This window comes from Gymnoscopelus braueri (assembly GCF_963280865.1).
Source record: "Gymnoscopelus braueri genome assembly, chromosome: 17".
Taxonomy (NCBI): Eukaryota; Metazoa; Chordata; class Actinopteri; order Myctophiformes; family Myctophidae; genus Gymnoscopelus; species Gymnoscopelus braueri.
In genome coordinates this window covers 13726489-13743872 of record NC_137617.1, presented here as the reverse complement: position 1 = coordinate 13743872, position 17384 = coordinate 13726489, and the positions used below count along the sequence as shown (strand labels likewise).

At 44.7% G+C, this 17384-nt stretch overlaps 1 protein-coding gene across 12 annotated transcripts in view; it reads left to right on the top strand.

Annotated features, from left to right (window-relative positions):
• Window positions 1-1951: 1951 nt before the first annotated feature.
• tcf7l2 (transcription factor 7 like 2) overlaps window positions 1952-17384 on the top strand; it is a 109194-nt gene continuing 93761 nt past the window's right edge. For all 12 annotated transcript variants that reach the window (XM_080455522.1, XM_080455512.1, XM_080455521.1 and 9 more), the window contains exons 1-3: window positions 1952-2681; window positions 2943-3009; window positions 3196-3320. In XM_080455522.1, coding sequence (XP_080311648.1) covers window positions 2493-2681; window positions 2943-3009; window positions 3196-3320 — 381 coding nt within the window. In that variant the 5' untranslated portion in view covers window positions 1952-2492. The remainder of the gene's footprint in view (window positions 2682-2942; window positions 3010-3195; window positions 3321-17384) is intronic.

Genomic DNA, 17384 nt, shown 5'->3' with positions numbered 1-17384 from the left:
CAGACAGACAGATATACTGGCAAATCCTAGTATCCAGGTCTATTTCTATATCAGTGTCAGATGGACATTAAGAGATATTTGTGTGTGTGTGTGTGTGTGTGTGTGTGTGTGTGTGTGTGTGTGTGTGTGTGTTTAAATATCACATGAAAGGGCTTCATTCAGAACATGGTGAACATTTCAAAATAAATGTAATATTTCTGTATTTTTTTCCTCCCCTTTTACATTTCATGTTTTAGGCTATATTAATCTATGTGAGCATAATATTCACACCAATCATGCCGACATATAGGCCTATTTGATCACACTGACATGTGTCATGAAATTAAGTAGAACTCTATGTCAAATGAGCAAACAAAAGAGAACAAAGGAAGAGAACTGTGTTTTTTTTGCAGACACGTAGCTTGAGCGTACCTTGTTGTCTTATAGCAAAAGGCTATTTGCTCAATGACATTTTCTATTTACTGTAGTGTTTATATGTAGCATATAGCATCTGGGAAATAAAAATAAAATAATAAATAAATAAAAGCAAATTAGCTTTGTTTTTTTTTGTTTTTTCACCTGCTACCTATTAGTCCTATCTGTGACTGGCTAACATAGCTCTTCTTTTTTAGATGGATTTCTATTAGAATAATAAACATTCACTATGAAAATGTACATCAGTTATGTATTATTGAGAAAGGAGAGAGAGTGGAGGGAAAAAGCCCTCGCTGTCAGTGAAGAATTCAGGTTGATCTCAGAGGACATCATCACACCTGTCAAAGCCCGGCAAGGATGGAACCAGAATTCACAATAATAACCCTGCTGAAAAAACAATAGAAAATATTGTTAAAATATATCACGTTATATAATTTAATGCACCTAATGTATGCACCCCTGAAATGAAATGAAAATAAATACTATAAAGCAAGCATTGATAAATTATATAATAGTAATAATAATAATAATAAATAATGGTAATAATAATACCAAAGACAAAACATTGATAAATTACATAATAATAATAATAATGATGATAATAATAATATCACAACAGAGAAAAAAAATAGATACAGGAAAATGGAAAACTGAAAAATGGCTACTCCAATAAAGCATTTTAATTTTGGTAGTCGAGAATGCCACATATAAAACAGGTTAAAAACGCAGCCCCCTAAGGGAAGGACTCTCTGTATTTTTATTGGAGACCGCCCATATGATGCGTTAAATTCACTTTCCCCCCAATTTTTTTTGCAAATAACTCCCCTCTTCCTCTTGCCATTACACCACACCTTCACTGTGCCGCTGCTTCCCCCTCAAAAACTAATTTCCCCTTCTTTTCCCTCCTTCCTTAGTTCCTTTCCCTTCACTTTTGCTTTTTCCACCGCAGTTACTTCAGTCTCTCTCTCTCTCTCTCTCTCTCTCTCTCTCCATCCCTCCCCCTCTCTCTCTCTTCCCCCCCTCTCCAGCGTTGCCATGTTTTGTGAGAGAAATAAGCAACTAGGTCTAGGAAAACAAGCCCAAAAGAAGCAACACATGAGCACGTTATAAACCTATAATATGCGTCAGCTTTTTGAAAATAGCCGACTACAAGCTCAGTTGTGAGCAAGCTTGTAGATCTGCTATTTTCAAAAAAATCTTGAAAAAATGTAGAATATTTTTTAGATGGGGCGGTCCTTGGATAATAATTACATATTAATGTGGGGGTCCTTAAATATTTTAGAACCACTGGTTTAAACGAGATTAGGAAACAAGCCCCAAATAAGCAACAACTGCACTTTAGAAACAAGCCCAAAAAAACGCAACAATATTTACAAGCAACTTTACAGGAAAAACAACAAGCCCCAAAGTCGCTTATAGCAAGCGGACTTGGCAACCCTGTCCCTCTCTCTCTCTCTCCAATTTATGAAAACGTCACTTCAAGTCCCTCCCCCTGTTTGAATCTCATTATTTTCTTAGTGTGTGTATGGGAGTCGACTCGTGTGTGTGCGTGCGTGCGTTTCTCTCTCTCTCTCCCTGTCAATAATCCCGAATCCAGACTCTCTCTCTATTTCCATCCCCTCTTCTCTCTCTCTCTCTCTCTCTCTCCCTCTCTCTCTCTCTATCTATCTGTCAATCAGCAGCCGCCTTTGAACTGAAAACCCACTCCGACCAACTTCAACTCCACTCCATCCGAGCTGCTTCAAGCTCCGTCTCCGGTCTTTTTCCCTGCCAAAGATATTCCCCCCTTCTCTTTTCTCTTTTTTTTTGCGAGGTGTTTTTTGTGTTATTAAACCCCAACCACCAGTGCTTTGGAAAACGCCAAATAATACAAGACCCTTAAACTTTTTTTTTTTTTTTTTTTAAACACTGGGATCCTAGATCAGCCGGCGATCAAGGGTGGGATTCTATATCAGCCGCGATCAAGGGGGTTTTTCTCTGCAAAACTTTTTGAGTTGAGAGGGGGTTGTTGTTTTTTTTTGTTTGGTGGTGGCTGCCTTTGCTGCTGCTGTTGCTGCTGCTGGTATAGAGGGGGGAAAATGCCGCAGCTGAACGGCGGTGGAGGGGATGACCTGGGTGCCAACGACGAGATGATCTCCTTCAAGGACGAAGGGGAGCAGGAGGAGAAGATCTCGGAGAACTCCTCGGCGGAAAGGGATTTAGCGGACGTCAAGTCGTCGCTCGTAAACGAGACGGAGACGAATCAAAACAGCTCGTCGGATTCAGAGGTAAGTTTTTGGTGGTGTCTCTGGAAGCGGAGAGAGAGAAGCCCGGGATTCAGGGGGATCGATCGTCCCGCTGCTACTACTGGGTCTTTTTTTTTTTTTTTTTTTTAGAGGCTCCAAGGCTTTTTGTAAAAGAAAAAAAGCGGCTTGGCGTAAAAAAAAAAAAACGTTGGAAGCAACGGCGACATGAGAGCAAAGTTGTGATCCTTGTTGTCAACACTGTTACATTGTAACGCAATCCCTGTGTTTCATTGCATTTTCAAGGCGGAAAGACGGCCTCCGCCTCGATCTGAAACTTTCCGAGACAAAACGAGAGAAAGTTTAGAGGAGGGTGAGTTTCTCTTTGCTTTTTATTGTTGTTCCACTCATGACTCCTAAAATACTTTTTTTTCCCCCGTGGCATTATGTGTTGGATTTTTATTTTTAACCCTCTTGGATTATGCATTAAAAAAAAAGTTTTCAAGGCACTTGTAAAAAGTTTTACTTCTTTTCTGTCTCCCCCCCACCGCCATGTTAGCTGCGAAAAGGCAAGATGGAGGGCTGTTCAAGAGCCCACCGTACCCCGGCTACCCGTTTATAATGATCCCCGATCTCACGAGCCCCTATCTCCCCAATGGACAACTTTCACCCACAGCACGCACAGTAAGTTGATTTATTTATTTACAACCTTGGATCATGTGTATGTAAACACACACGCACGCGCGCGCACACTCTCTCTGACACACACACACACACACACACACACACACACACACACACACACACACACACACACACACACACACACACACACACACACACACACCCCTCCAAGTGTCCCTGCAAGCAACCGCTGCAAGAGTTAAAAAAGAAAACGCAGACATCCAAGTTTCGCAACTCCTTATGAAGAGTGTTACAATGGCATGCATCATGCCCGCCTGCACCGCTGTGTGTGTGTGTGTGTGTGTGTGTGTGTGTGTCATGTACAGTAATGCATGCATGCACATGCAGGCTGGCTAGAGTGTAGACTGGTGGTTGGTTTCTTCTCCCATCTCTCTCCCTCTCTTTCTCACTGCACTGGGAAAATGATTTATTTTATATTTTTGCTGGCATGTGCAGATGAAAAAAAAGGAAAGAAAAAAAATCTGATTTTTATTCTTGTTTTTGACACAATTCAAATAAAAGCGTAGACTTGATAAAATCTGTAACATTTAAACAAACCATAGTCCTTATTAATATTATTCATGTTGTTATTATTATTTATTTATTTATTTATGTATTAGTGTTTTCTGTAGGCCTATATTACAGGCTATATGTGTGTGTGTGTGTGTTTTTTTTTAAATCCACTGAATAATGGCTTGAGTTTATTTTTAACCACCTCATCTAAAATGCTTTTTTCTTTTTACCCAATACCTCAAATGCATGCCGTCCTTCACAAAGGCTTTCTAATGACACTGGCTATTGTAAGCAGTGTAGAGGAATCTCACAAAAGCAGTGTCGTAGGTTTACAATAATAATAAAAATCAATATGCTAATTAGCTCATTGAAGTAATTTGCATGTGTCAAAATAGATTATGACATTGTTTGTGTGTGTGTGTCAAAATCTGACACAGTTTCAAAGCATGCACACTGAATTTTGTGTATGAAACATTTCCCCCCATGGATGGGTAATTATATATGTATATTATTATTAATTTATAGAATGGAAATTTATAGACTGGAAATTATAGTGTAAAATTAGGATGTGGTTTATGGGCATTATCTCTGCTTCTAAAGAGGAATCCATTCCCCCCCCAAAAAGCATGTGTAATATTAAGCCTTATTTATAAATAAATTCATGTTATTTATTTAGACGCAATCGGTTCTGCTGTAATTATGCGCACTTACTCATTTGCTCAGCACCTCAGCAGTCCCACTGGGCGATGGCAAATCCTTAAACAGCATAATTTTCTCAAGCACGAGTATTTTTACCCTATTTTTTTTTTTTTAAATGGTTGCAATTACAAGTCTCCGCTTTAGGACCTGTCATCTCCTTTTACAAGGTTAAGGCAAAGACCACGCATTAGGAAATACGATCATCGTCCAAAACCACCCCCCCCCCCCACACACACACACACACACACACACACACACACACACACCGACACCACCACCCACCCACCCCTGACGAAACTGATATTTGTTTCTTCAATTTTTGTATGTGTGTGTGTCGTGCACACCTTGAAAATATACTGCATAACTATGTGACACATAACACGCTCTTTTGTCTCACGCACAATTTCTGCCTTTTGAATTCAGCACAATCACATCGATTCCCATGTAAAAAGACACATTTTGCAACGTGCAGGATTCCTTTGACATACCTCTGGGTTCTTTTGTTTGTTTTTTTGTTTTATGAGTTTTGCATTTTTTTGTGTGTCTTTTCCCAGCATATGCATGAACAAGGACATTTTGCCATCCTTTCTCTATTACTCAGGGAAGCCTTGTTAAAGGCTACCAGCTGGTATGTTGGATTAGTCACTCATTATTCTCATCAGCACTGACATACGCGCACATTCACAGTGACACACATGGATTTCCACTGACACGCTCGCTTGTTTGAAATGCTTGAGCTTTCTAGTTTTTCTTTTTGAGATCACCTCGAGACTGTGTCCACTGCAAGTTCTTAGTGAGGTTTTATTTCAGCGTGCTTATGCAGCACTTAACATGTGCAGTGAGTGATATACCATCACTGCAGGGTGCACTGCTGCGGTGAGACAAATGCTGACCTTCGCTATCCCCAAATCCACCCCCGGTCCGTCCTTGGCACAGGTTTTTTTTGTTGGAAGTTAATTCAGAAATGTCACAAATCTGTCAAAACATATAATTTTTCATTCATTCCCTGGGCTTTGTTTTCTATGTTTAGTGCACCGTACGTTATTATATCACTCGGTTGCCTTTTGACGCCGCTATCTTTCATGGTGTTCACGGTAATGCCAGAAGCAAATATAAAAGCCCACATCGAACAATCTAGTTGCGTGTTATCTTTTTTACAGTAACCTGCAAAGCAAGGACCCCGACATTATCATCTGAAATGAAGCATTGTTTATTGTTTATACGAAACAACATCCTTTTTTTTTGTAGCTTTACAGATGCACTTTAATTTTGAGCTCGGGAGAGCATGGCTCTTCCTCTTGGGCTTGTGGTGCTCTGACTGGCTCCCACCGTCTTTGGCACCCCGTGTGTCCAGCCATCAGGGCTTTGAAGTCAGCGGTCGCTGTAATATAAATGTATTAGACTTAAAGCTAGCATAAATAATTCACCTGGACATTGATTAGCTGTCTTTGCTCCCTAACGCATCACAAGGGCTACTGAATATGACTGGTAGAATTGTTCCAAGGAGAAGAAATGACTTTCTCTTTCTTGTCGAGGAGGGCTTTGAAACCGGCTGCTTTTCCCTTCAGTTTATTTATTTATTTTGCATTTTTTCATATTTTTTTTGCCGGTTTGGCTGATGCTGCATTATTATTGTGTGACTACTATTCCAAGCTTAAGGATTTTTTTTCATCTTGTATCAATAATTTTATTTAATGATTAATTACATTTCTGGCATGTCTTTTAGCCTTGTATCAAATATCTCCAAGGGACGAAATTCTAATGAATTTTATTTTTTTCACTTAGCTTGGTCGTGATCCTGATCTATGTGGACGTTTTACCGTGTTTCCTGAAATCTTTGTTATTGCATGACTTGAGGGGGTGAAAAAAAATCCTTCGTGTGGCAGTTACCATAATTTGTCTGACCTCTGGGAGCCATAACAAGTGAGAATTAGTTTTTCCTACCACCTAAGTCCGAGGAGGCCCACAATTTAGTATCATTTAGCAATTTGACGTGACGCTGTGCCCGGGATTTAAAAGCCCTCCTGCCCTCGTCTCCTCTGTCTCCCATCTCCTCCCTAAACCTTGCACAAAGGCCTGCTGGATCACTGGGAACAGGTTGAATTGGCGAAGTGGTCTGGCTAGCTCACCCCGGGTCCTCTTTCTGGTTCTCACTCTTCTCTCTCTCTCCTTATCTCCCCTTCCCTTCTATCTCTCTCTGTGTCTCTCATTCCCTCACTTCTCTCCTCTTGTTTTCTGCCATTGCTAACCTGGGGCTTGTGGAAAAGGCGACGGGTTAACTCCGGTTTGCTGTGGGCTAACATCACACCTCAACAGGTCTGGGGAGATGGGAGACAGGAGGGAGAGAGAGAGAGAGAAGGGGGCTCCGGGGGGCGGCCAGCTCTCTGGCATCGGGGCTGCAGGGCCGTAAATCCACCGGCTTTATTTACTGCCTTTCGGACTTATGAATGTTAAGATATTTGACGCCACCCCTGGCCCCATAATTCCCCAGGCCTGCAGACTTTTGGCAGAGGTTTTGAGTTTCGACGTATAATTACGAGTAGTTTAAAAAAGAACAAAAAGGGGGGTGGGGAGTGGGGGGGTGGCCGGTGGATGAGCGCAACACCCAGCATCCACTGCACTGTGTGTAGACGGCTTCCAAAACCCATGGTGATTTTTTTTAACAACAACGCTGTCGGGAGGCATTGTGCTCTTATAGCTAACAATAGCGTTTTCTCCCTCTTCCTCTCTTTGTGCGAGTTATATTTTCGTGGCCGGTGTCTCTCCTGTTATGAAAGATCCGCTATGTTAAAAAATTATTCCACTTTCATGTACGATAGCTGACTCTTTTTTGAGGAGTGTGTGTGTGTGTGTGTGTGTGTGTGTGTGTGTGTGTGTGTGTGTGTGTGGGGGGGCTGTGAGTTAAATGGTGGATTTTATGACAAGATTAAGGAAATGAACATCCATTGTGCTGTAGCTGCAGAATTTGTCTAGCAGTGTGAGTGTAACACCACCTTCCTTTGTGCTCACATGCACACTGAGCTGTGGGCCCACATCGTCTAATTGACACAGACAGTATCTCTTTAAACACGTTAAGAGCATAAGCATAACAATGGTATATCATATGGATTATGTGTGTTCCGCAGCTCTAAATGGATTCTGGGTGCGGACTGAGGGGAAAGATAGTTTTAATGCGGATTTAAGGGGATAGGAACCCGCACCTTATCAAATTGGCTTTACATGTTAATGGGGCCTAATTGGTGTCCGCGGGGGGTTTGTGGCGCAACGCGGTCACATTTTGTGCCTCTCCCCGCGAAATGCGCTCCGAATTTAGCTGGGAGGTTGCGCTCCCTTTGTCTTGCAAATCACTTTTGTTTACAAAGTATGGTGGAAGCAGTCCTCTCCTCTCCTCTCCTTCCATTGCTGTTTCTCTCATCCCATGCAGGGAGAAGGGAAAGAAAAGGTCTTTATTTTTCTTTGACTCGATAAACAGCTATAAAAAAAAAGTGCAATCTGTTTTGGATTTGAGGGAGTTAAGTTGGGGAGGGGGGGGGTGTGCATGTGAGTGGGGTAAAGTTTGGCACCATTAAACAAAAATTGGGGCCTGCTAGACACTAGCAGCACATTCTCGGAGCTTAATTAGTCCGAACTGTAATTGTTCATGGTCTGCCAATAGGAGTAATGCTCAGGAAAAGTGGAGTTGCGCTAAATCGGCCCAGGGTTTTTAAAACAATAAATCACTCGCATATTTGTGCCATGATTCAGATAGAGGCTCGACCTCTCCCATCTCGACATGTGGTAAATTGTAAAGTCAATGAATCGCAGATGTAGGGGATGGGGGGGGGGGGGGAGAGAGAGAGAGTGTAAGTTTGTGTGTGAGAGAGTGAGAGAGAGAGAGAGGGGGGGGGGGGGTCAGTACAGTAAGGTTTTGTTAGCGCCTAGTGAATGAATGGAAAAGATTTACGCAGTAAATATTTACAGAGATGTATATATATTTTTTCTTCCTCTCGTGAGCAGAGCTTCATTGTGTAACGCTGATGATGTTGGCATGCTGGGATGTGTGAACGCTCACAGAGACCCCGTGATCCGTTATGCTGTTTTTAAACAGCAACACGAGCGCGAGAGGAGGAGGAAAAAAAAAAAAACTGTAAGAGTCCATCACGTTTGTGGGCGTGTTTCTAATTAGATTTTTAACTAGTGTGATGGGAGTAGTAGTTCCCTGGTGGGAGGCTGAGCTGGGTTTGGGTGTAGCTAGCGTTTAGCTTGCACATCCAACCTCCGGCTAGACGCTGGGCCTTTTCTGTTTCTTTCCCTCCACATTAATTAAATCACGGAGGCCATTGTTCTTTGTGTTGTAACTCCATTGCGGTGTCTAGTTTTTGTTTTTGTTTGTTGAAAGCAACAGCTATGTTATTTTTTGACATGGGCACAGCACAGCTGTAAATGTAGGATTTGTATTTTTTTGTCAGAAGTGCGACTGGTAAAAGCCAGTAGTTCTGAGATTTTGTGAATACACTTTCACCTTCCCCTGGACCGGCCTTCCTCGGGTCAGCAAACCACCACACTGTCTGTGTAAGGGGGAGAAAAAACTGCATTAGCTTAGCAGCTGTGCAGGGGTACCCCCCCAAACCCCCCTATACACCCCTCCCCTGTGTCCCCCCTTCCCATAGAGCTCAACACAAAGATGGTACTGTACATCTGGAATGCAACTTTTGTCATCTGTTAAATATAGGCTAGTTCTGCAGCAGGCCCAAAGGACTTGGGGCACCCTGAAACATGGAAATCAAATTATTTCCTGGATGTGTGCGTGTGTGTGTGTGTTCGCGCACACATGTGTGTATGTTTTTGCATATAGGCGCCAGATGAATTTGTACCCAATGCATTTTACACAACCCAGCAGTGCTTTTAATGTAATCAATTAAAAGCACAGTGTCTATCGACCTTGGTTAAGATTAATTTAATTATTTTCAATTATGTCATCCAAAGATAAGGCACATGAACTTCTGTTTTTAATCAAAAGGTGTTTTTTGGTCTTTGAAGAGTTTTGACATGAATCCATCCCAACCCCACTCCCCACATTTGAAAGACCTTACGAATAACAAGCCTTTTTTTCCTCCTTCCTGAATTGCAAAGGGAAGTTCCTGCAGCTCTGCATAGTTGCTCCATTCATCTCCGTTAAAGCCGTATTTATACTTAGTTGCACACCGGTGTCCCGCACCAAAATTAGCTTATCTACAAGCTCGCAACAGATCGCAGTGAGACGCGGTGTGAGCTTGTAGATCGGCTATTTTCGGTGCGGGACACCCACATGCAACTCAGGCTTAAGTGGCCCTTGATACAAATGCACATGCTGGCACAGCAGCAGGGGCTGGTAGAGGCTGCTATTCTCCTCTCACGTCACCAGCCAATAGACTGGACTCGGAGCGTCAATAATGTTCAGATTATGGCGATTTGGAATGAAGTGCAAGTTTTTTGAGAGATAAGCGATAACATTGAGCGACGTGGTCACGGCGGATTTGAATTATTACATTGCACACAGCTTAAAAGATAAACGTTGAGGCGACTATTGATCGCATGTTTGGATTTAAGCAGCTCGTTATGAGTAAGGTTTATCAGACAAGGGGCATCGTTGGGAAATGTGGAAATGTCACCTTGGAACAATTGGACATATTCATCTGCTATGAATAATTTAAGTTGATTCATGAGAATATTTATAGATGAACATGCTCTGTTGATTTGATATATATATTCACACATATATTATATTTAATCACAGGGCAGAATTCACAAAATGTTGTGTTAAGATGGATTGAGCTTGATGTAGTCGAACTTGATCTTGATTTTCGTCTTCTTCTTCGGATGTGCATATTTCTGTAAGCCCATTCATAACGGGCTCCTAGTCCTCCAGCAGTCAGCGGTCTTCTCCAGCAGAGTGGGAGGGAATGCACTGGGCGGGGGTGGACTGGACAGGGGGGGGGGGGGGTGCAGCGGGAAATTTGTCCAGAACTCTGTGTGTGTGGGAGGGGGGTTACACAAAGGCGGGCTGAATAGGCTGCATAATTGCTGTTAATGCCGGGGCAATGAGAGCAGCGACAGTTCCTGGTTAGGTGTCCAAACAATAGTAGCCCTGGGCGGCACATTTATCTTCCTTAAAACACAAAACAAAAAGACAACCACTGAGAGAGAAACGTGTGGGGGCCAGTTTATTGCCCTGCTGGAAGAACAGGCAATGTCATGTGAAGCCTAATTTATAGTCCATCCTACGATGATGTTCCTTGTAGAAAAGAACTGATATTAAAGCTAAAATCTGCTCTTTTTCCTTCTACGGAGTAAAAAGTAGGCCAACGGCTTCTGCTGCTTAACCAATCAGCCCTTCTCGTACCACCATGGTGGTTCCCTCCACGTTCTCCCTCTGCCTCGTCATCAGAAAGTTGACCTTAGCAAACTCTGGGTGAGAGGGCCGCACGACACCGGAGGAATTCTGGCCGTGCTGGCCTGCGTTGTTTAGATTGTAGAGTGTGTTTGGGCAGGGTCAAAGTGCAACAGTGCTGCCTTCTTTTTTTCCTTCTTTTTGACAGGAGCTTCTCCTCTCTCAACCCTTTTTTATGACAACTGATAGCTGGAGGTGTGTGTTGTGTTGTGTGTGTGTGTGTACGTGCTGTAAGGCCATTACAGCTCTAAATGATAGTGTGAAGCTAATGACTAGCAGTGTGCCAGTGTGCTGGGCTGGCCCACATCTAGGAAGGCTGTAACCAGAATGATCTGGAACATTCCACCATATAAGAATCTCATTCATAGTAAAAAAAAAATCTTTGTTAGTACGGCTAGAATACGTGGATAATGTTTACAGCTAAACTTTATTATTGCTGTGTTGTCAGGCCTACCATTACCATTCAACATGGCAAACAAAGCAATATGCCTTGTATTACCTCAGCGCATTTGACCACTTAAGCATAAGCCGCCCTATTTTATAATTTGTTTTACGATGGTGTCACGCGGCAAAAATGGCCAATCCACAAGCTCACAATGTGTCACATAGTGTTGCGTTGTGAGCCTGTATATTGGCTGTTTTTAGAAATCTTTGCTCTGAATGTGATTTTTGTACTAATATTTTATAAATATTATAATATGATGCACCATTGGCCATTTCCAAAAGGTTCTTCTGGTTTGGGACAGTTACATTGTTTGTTTACAATCTTGCACAGCTCTAATTTAGTCAAGGGAATCTCTTTATTCAGATAATCTATGCAAAATGGCTCAGATGGGGACATGGCTCTTTGTGTGCGTTTAAACACATAATTAAGGAGTTAAAGGTGATAAAACTCCAGTCCATGTATATTTAATCTCCTAATTAAACTTTTAATTGTTGCAGGATAAGCTCTAAGGACTGCAAGTGTGTGTGTATATGTGTGTGTATATGTGTGTGTGCCCACACGCGTGCACGCTCATCAGCCATGGAGGAAGAACACTAATGAGGCGATAGTCTGCTTGTTTGCTGCTAAAGGTGGTGGATTCATAACTGCTCTGGAAAGGTGACGGAGCTTTTAGAGTCCGTGCAGAAATGAGTTCATCTACTAATCTGCGGATTATGGTAGGATTTGGAACAAAATGTTGGCAAGATTACTGTATGTGCATTTCTTTTTTAAACAAAGCTAATGAATGAAACGTAAGCCCTTTTACACAGACACAAATCGTGGAATAGCCAGAGATTTCCTTTTTTTCTTTTTTTTACCCCCAGTTGGCACACCAATTCCAGTTTAAGACAGATTAAGACCAAATTCCCCATGTTAGCTCTCAAACCAGCTGCTAGAAACCTATTTACACAAAATAATAATGCAGCTCTTAAGAAGAGACAGATGTCAATTTGTGTACAGGACTAGATAACATTTCATGTGAGTAGCCTGTCACATGTGCCATCCCTTAGTGCCCCCCCCCCCCCCCCCCCACCGTGCATGGCAACAGAAACCATGCTATCTTAGAACTGCATAAGTACAGTGTTGCCTTCCAAAACTCAAATTTTGAGCGAAAGAAGTGTCACTTTTAGCGGTATATTGTCTTGCATTCAAAAAAATATATTTGTTAAAACTGAACAGAGACCTCCAAGGTATTGATTGGGGGGGAAAAACGACAACAACCCGGGTGGTTTTCATGGTTTGGGTTTTTACATGTGGCTGTAGTATGTGCTAACCGCGTATTCATTCCACCCCTCCAATGAGCGGACCGGCGCGTCAACAGTGTTCAGGGTCAATTCCAAAAGTGAACAAATTGACTCCCACCACTGAGTGAATTGCCAATCGCCTTTCCTCCCCCGGGGGTCGGAGTGAATTGAGCGTCTTGTTTGGACAACTGTCCCGAGGTGAGACGGGTTGCCTCTAGCGCCACGCCGGAGGGGAACGCTGACAGACGTAACAAACGAACCGAGTGCTCAGAGGGGACTCGGCGCTTAGACAGAAAACAATGCAATCTAGTCATTACACCCTCCTACCCCCCCCCAACACCGCAACCACAAATTGATTGACTGAAATAATCACCTGGGGTTTACTTTGTCGGTCCACGGCTGAAACAGCCGTGGACCGTGATCAGAGTGCGTTATTACTTGATTTCCTGTCTGAATGGGAGATCATTTGACAGATTTCTGTGCAGATCGCTAGCGAATACAAGAACTGCGTGCAGGAGACGGTGTAATTAGGCCAAATATCTGATTCGTGTGAATGCTAATGTAGTGTACATTTAAATAATGACATCATCAGTGTGGACTGGTGTCACCATGCAGGGGTGCGTGCCAGTGTTGACTGGTGTCACCATGCGCGGGCGGGCTGTATGGCAGTGTCATGTGATCCGCGTCATCATGGTGCCCTTTAGAACCGTGAGACTCCTTATCGCGGCTTTACTGCCACCTTATCTTTATTTGCCGTCTCACTTGGCGTATTTCAAATATCCATAAAGATAAATGGCATAACGGGTGGCGTCAAGTGGGTAGATTTCCGGACAGGAACCCTTTGTCAGAATTAACGCTATTGACGAGTTTCGTTTGACCAAACACATCAACAGCCGTCGTCAGGTGACCGTTTGGAATCTTCTGGTGGACGTTGAAGCCTGTTTATGCCCACGCCGTGTTTTTAGCGGTCGAGTCTAGTTTCGGTATGTTTGTAAAGGCCTCTTATTTGTCTTTCTGGATGACCCTTGGTGTGTCATAAGGCTTGTCTCCACACAGACAGACAGACAGGCGGGCAGGCAGGCAGGCAGGCCTGCTCTGTAGATGCAACAGCAGCTGGCCAGGGCCCAGGCAGAGGAATGCTGTGTGTGCTGTTTAAACAGTGGCTTGTCTCAGTGCAGGGCCCGCTGCAGCCCAGGGAAGGAAGTCCCTGCATGTTTACATAGCTGAATTGTCCTGTGGGCCCCTGAGTGTCTAATGCACTACTCTTCAAACATTCACAAGTGCGGAGATGACCCCCACTGACGCTGATGTTCACAGCTCTGCTAGCTGCTGCCTCCTCTGTGTGTGTGTGTGTGTGTGTGTGTGTGTGTGTGTGCGCGGCTGCGCGCACGCTTTCACTTGTGGACTCACAGGTCTTATTTACTTGTCTTCCATGGGTGTTTGCGGCTTTAAACCCGGAGGATGGGATGATTGATACTGAAGTTTTGCAAGGCTCAGTTCATTTCAGAAAGCGGGAGGTGGGGGCAGAAAAGTGTAGGAGTACAGATATACAGAGATGGAAGGAGGGGGGGCCCCTTTAGCTCCGAAAGAAAGGTCCTTCCCACCAAGAAGTCGGACATTGACATACGGCGGAGTCATCAAGCTAACTGTTGTTTGAATTAGCCACTATGATCCGATGACAAATCTCCCATGCTCTCGCCACCAGAGCAGAAAATGTAGCCAGGGATTGGCATGATGTTAGCGAGTGTGTAAACCTTGCTTCAACAAGATGGATAAATGCAATTATTGGGCAGACCTGGAGAGGAGAAAATCCATTTAAAGCCCGTAACGCTAAGCAGAGGCCGTGGTTAATTCATTTGGCCAATTTACGGGTGATGTACGAGTGTCAGGCCACATTAGTCAGGCGGGGAGAGAGTGAGGCCTGTGTGTGAGTGTGTGTGTGTGTGTGTGTGTGTGTGTGTGTGTGTTTGCGCGCACACGTGTCTGTGTGCATGTGTACGTTGAAGTGGAGGTGAAGATGCACTCTGGTCTCCTCGGACCTGACCCCCCCACCCCCACCCCAACCACCCTTCCATTCTGCACTCTGCCATTTCAGCAGACAATACAAATGGGGGCTGGACAGAGAGAATGACAAAAAGATACACTGAGCGAGTGGAGAGGCAAATGGGACTGCTGTGCAAATGAGGCAGGGAGAGCCGGCCGTGGTCTGCTGGGTGGCAGAGTGAGCGCGACTGCCATCTCCCTACCGAGCACTCAATCAATGTGTGTGTGTGTGTGTGTGGACAGAGTGTCCACACACACACACACACACACACACACACACACACACACACACACACACACACACACACACACACACACACACACACACACACACACACACACACACACACACACCACCACCCAGGCACCCGCCCCGAGCACCCATCCCACCTCTGCGCCTTCATAAAGCAACACCAGTCATTTCACATGCTCAGATGATTGTTTGGCTTTAATAGGCCCCAGTGGTGGCTCATGTGGGTATACACAGCCCATAGGCCCGAGCAGAGTTCCGGCGACGTCCTTAAACGGGTTCAAACTCTACTTAGACTTTGAAGTCTTTTGATAACCTACTTTGTCTTTACCCCACTCATATACATAAGCAAAACAAACTTAACCCCTGAAGAGCACGTTGGACAACACGGCTGTAAATGAAAACCTGTTGCAGTGTTGTTTTTTTGTGTTGCCGTGTCAACAGTGTGAGTTGTTGCTGTTGACACGGGAGGCTTGTACAATTCAATTATGCCGCACTCTGACCCAGATTGACTCTGATACTCCGGCTGAACTCAGGGGAGTCTCAAATTGAGTTACAATTATGGTGTGGATGCCGATGTTTACTCGAGGCACGCAAAACGGCCCCGGTCCTCAGACTCCGGCGAGCCTTTACCTACACGTGCAGCAGTCCTCCCTCCCTTGTTGTCCTGCAGGCATCTCAGTCGCCGAAGGCGTTGGGTCCTGTCGACATGACTTTTCGTGGGGGGGTGGAGTGTTTATCATCAACACGTCTAGCGTCGGCTTAGCCGTGCTTAGTCTGTTACAGGGCCATTGTCTCGCGGGCGAGGGAGGAAGGAGAGAGAAGAGAGAGAGAGAGAGAGAAAAAAAAATACATTGAAACAGTTACGCAAGCTGAGCGGTATGCAAAAACGGTGGTTAGGGCAGAGCGCGGTGGGGGGGAAGCGTCGGTTTACAGCTTCAAGCCGCAGCCTGAATCAGGGCAAGGCTTTGGTATCAGAGAGACATGAGAGACTCAGATCTCTCTCTCTCTCCCTCTCTCTCTCTCTCTCTCTCTCTATGATACTGATGCTTTGTAAGTGGCTGGGATCACACTTAAGTGCCTCTTGGTTCAGTTCGGTGTGTGTGCGACTTGTGCGTGCTCTGTGTCAGAGACTGTGCGTGTGTGCATGCGCATGTGTGTGTGTTAGCATTTGTCACCTGACTGTCAGGCAGCCGTCCTCAGGAAATTAGAGTCAGTGTGAATGCCGTCGTAGACAGGTGCCATCACTGCCACCCATGCCTGCTCAGCGGCAGCTGGGGGGGGGGGCGGGCGAGGGCAGCGAGATCATGTTGGGGGTTTGGTGGGGGTCTGCCCGGGTAGAATTCCTCTCTACTGGTGTGACTCACAAAGACTTTAAAGTCTCACCCTGGTCCCCAAATTCTCAGTCAGTCAAAAAGTACTTGTTTCGCTTCGTAAAAAAATAAGCGTGTTTGTTGAACACTGCGTCTATTAACGTCAGTGCTTTCGGTGCCTGAAATGACCCCCCCCCCCTCCCTCAGAGCACCGGAGGAGAACCTGACGCTGCTGGTGCTGCGGCCTCTTCCTCTCTCAGCAGAACCGCTGCACAGCTGGACCATAAGAACAGGAACCTCCTGTTCTCTCAGGGGACCGTGGAGTGGACGTGTCTGGAAGGCATTCCACTAAGTCCTCTAGAGCCTTCCAGGGGGATGTTCTTGCGCTATACACTCGCCTCCCTCCCCGCCTTCCTCTCCGCTGCAGCTTTGGGGTCTCATTGAGGCTCGCATTCCCGAAACCCTATAGAGTAAGAATCTGTATTTTTCAGCTGGCCGTGTAGGTGGTGATATATCCAACTATCATACACTTGAACAACCCCCCCCACCGCTTCCCTCCTCTTTCTCTTTCCCAGTCACACACACACACACACGCCCTCCGGGGAGAACAACTGTTGGTTGCTGCCTATAGACCAGTGGAATTCATCGCCCCGAGTCCGACTATGAAAAAAAACAGGGGGAGAAAAAACAGCTTGGAAGTTTTCTATATGCTCCTGTGGATCATTTTACAGCCGTGGACGTGCCACTCAACACAACTGTTCCCATTTAGTGAGGAAGGGAGCTGCCAGTCTTATTAGGGTCGTCAGAGGGACAAATGTTTTTCACAGCCGGGATGTATTGCTCACAAAATCTCTCCACCAGGTGAGACACCCATAGCGACCTGTATGTCTTCCCTCCGTTGAAAGGGGGGAGAGTTTATGTAAGATTCCACATTTAGCGTGTACACATTGTCTAGTCTGGCACATTCCTCTTTGCTTGCTGGCGGTCACCAGTCAGGAAAGATTTGTATAGTCCACCCGATTTGGCCCCTCCTCCCCTCAGACGCGAGACATCAGTCCGTCTGTGAACCTGACTTCCAACGCGGAAATCTGACACCAATCAGGACAAGA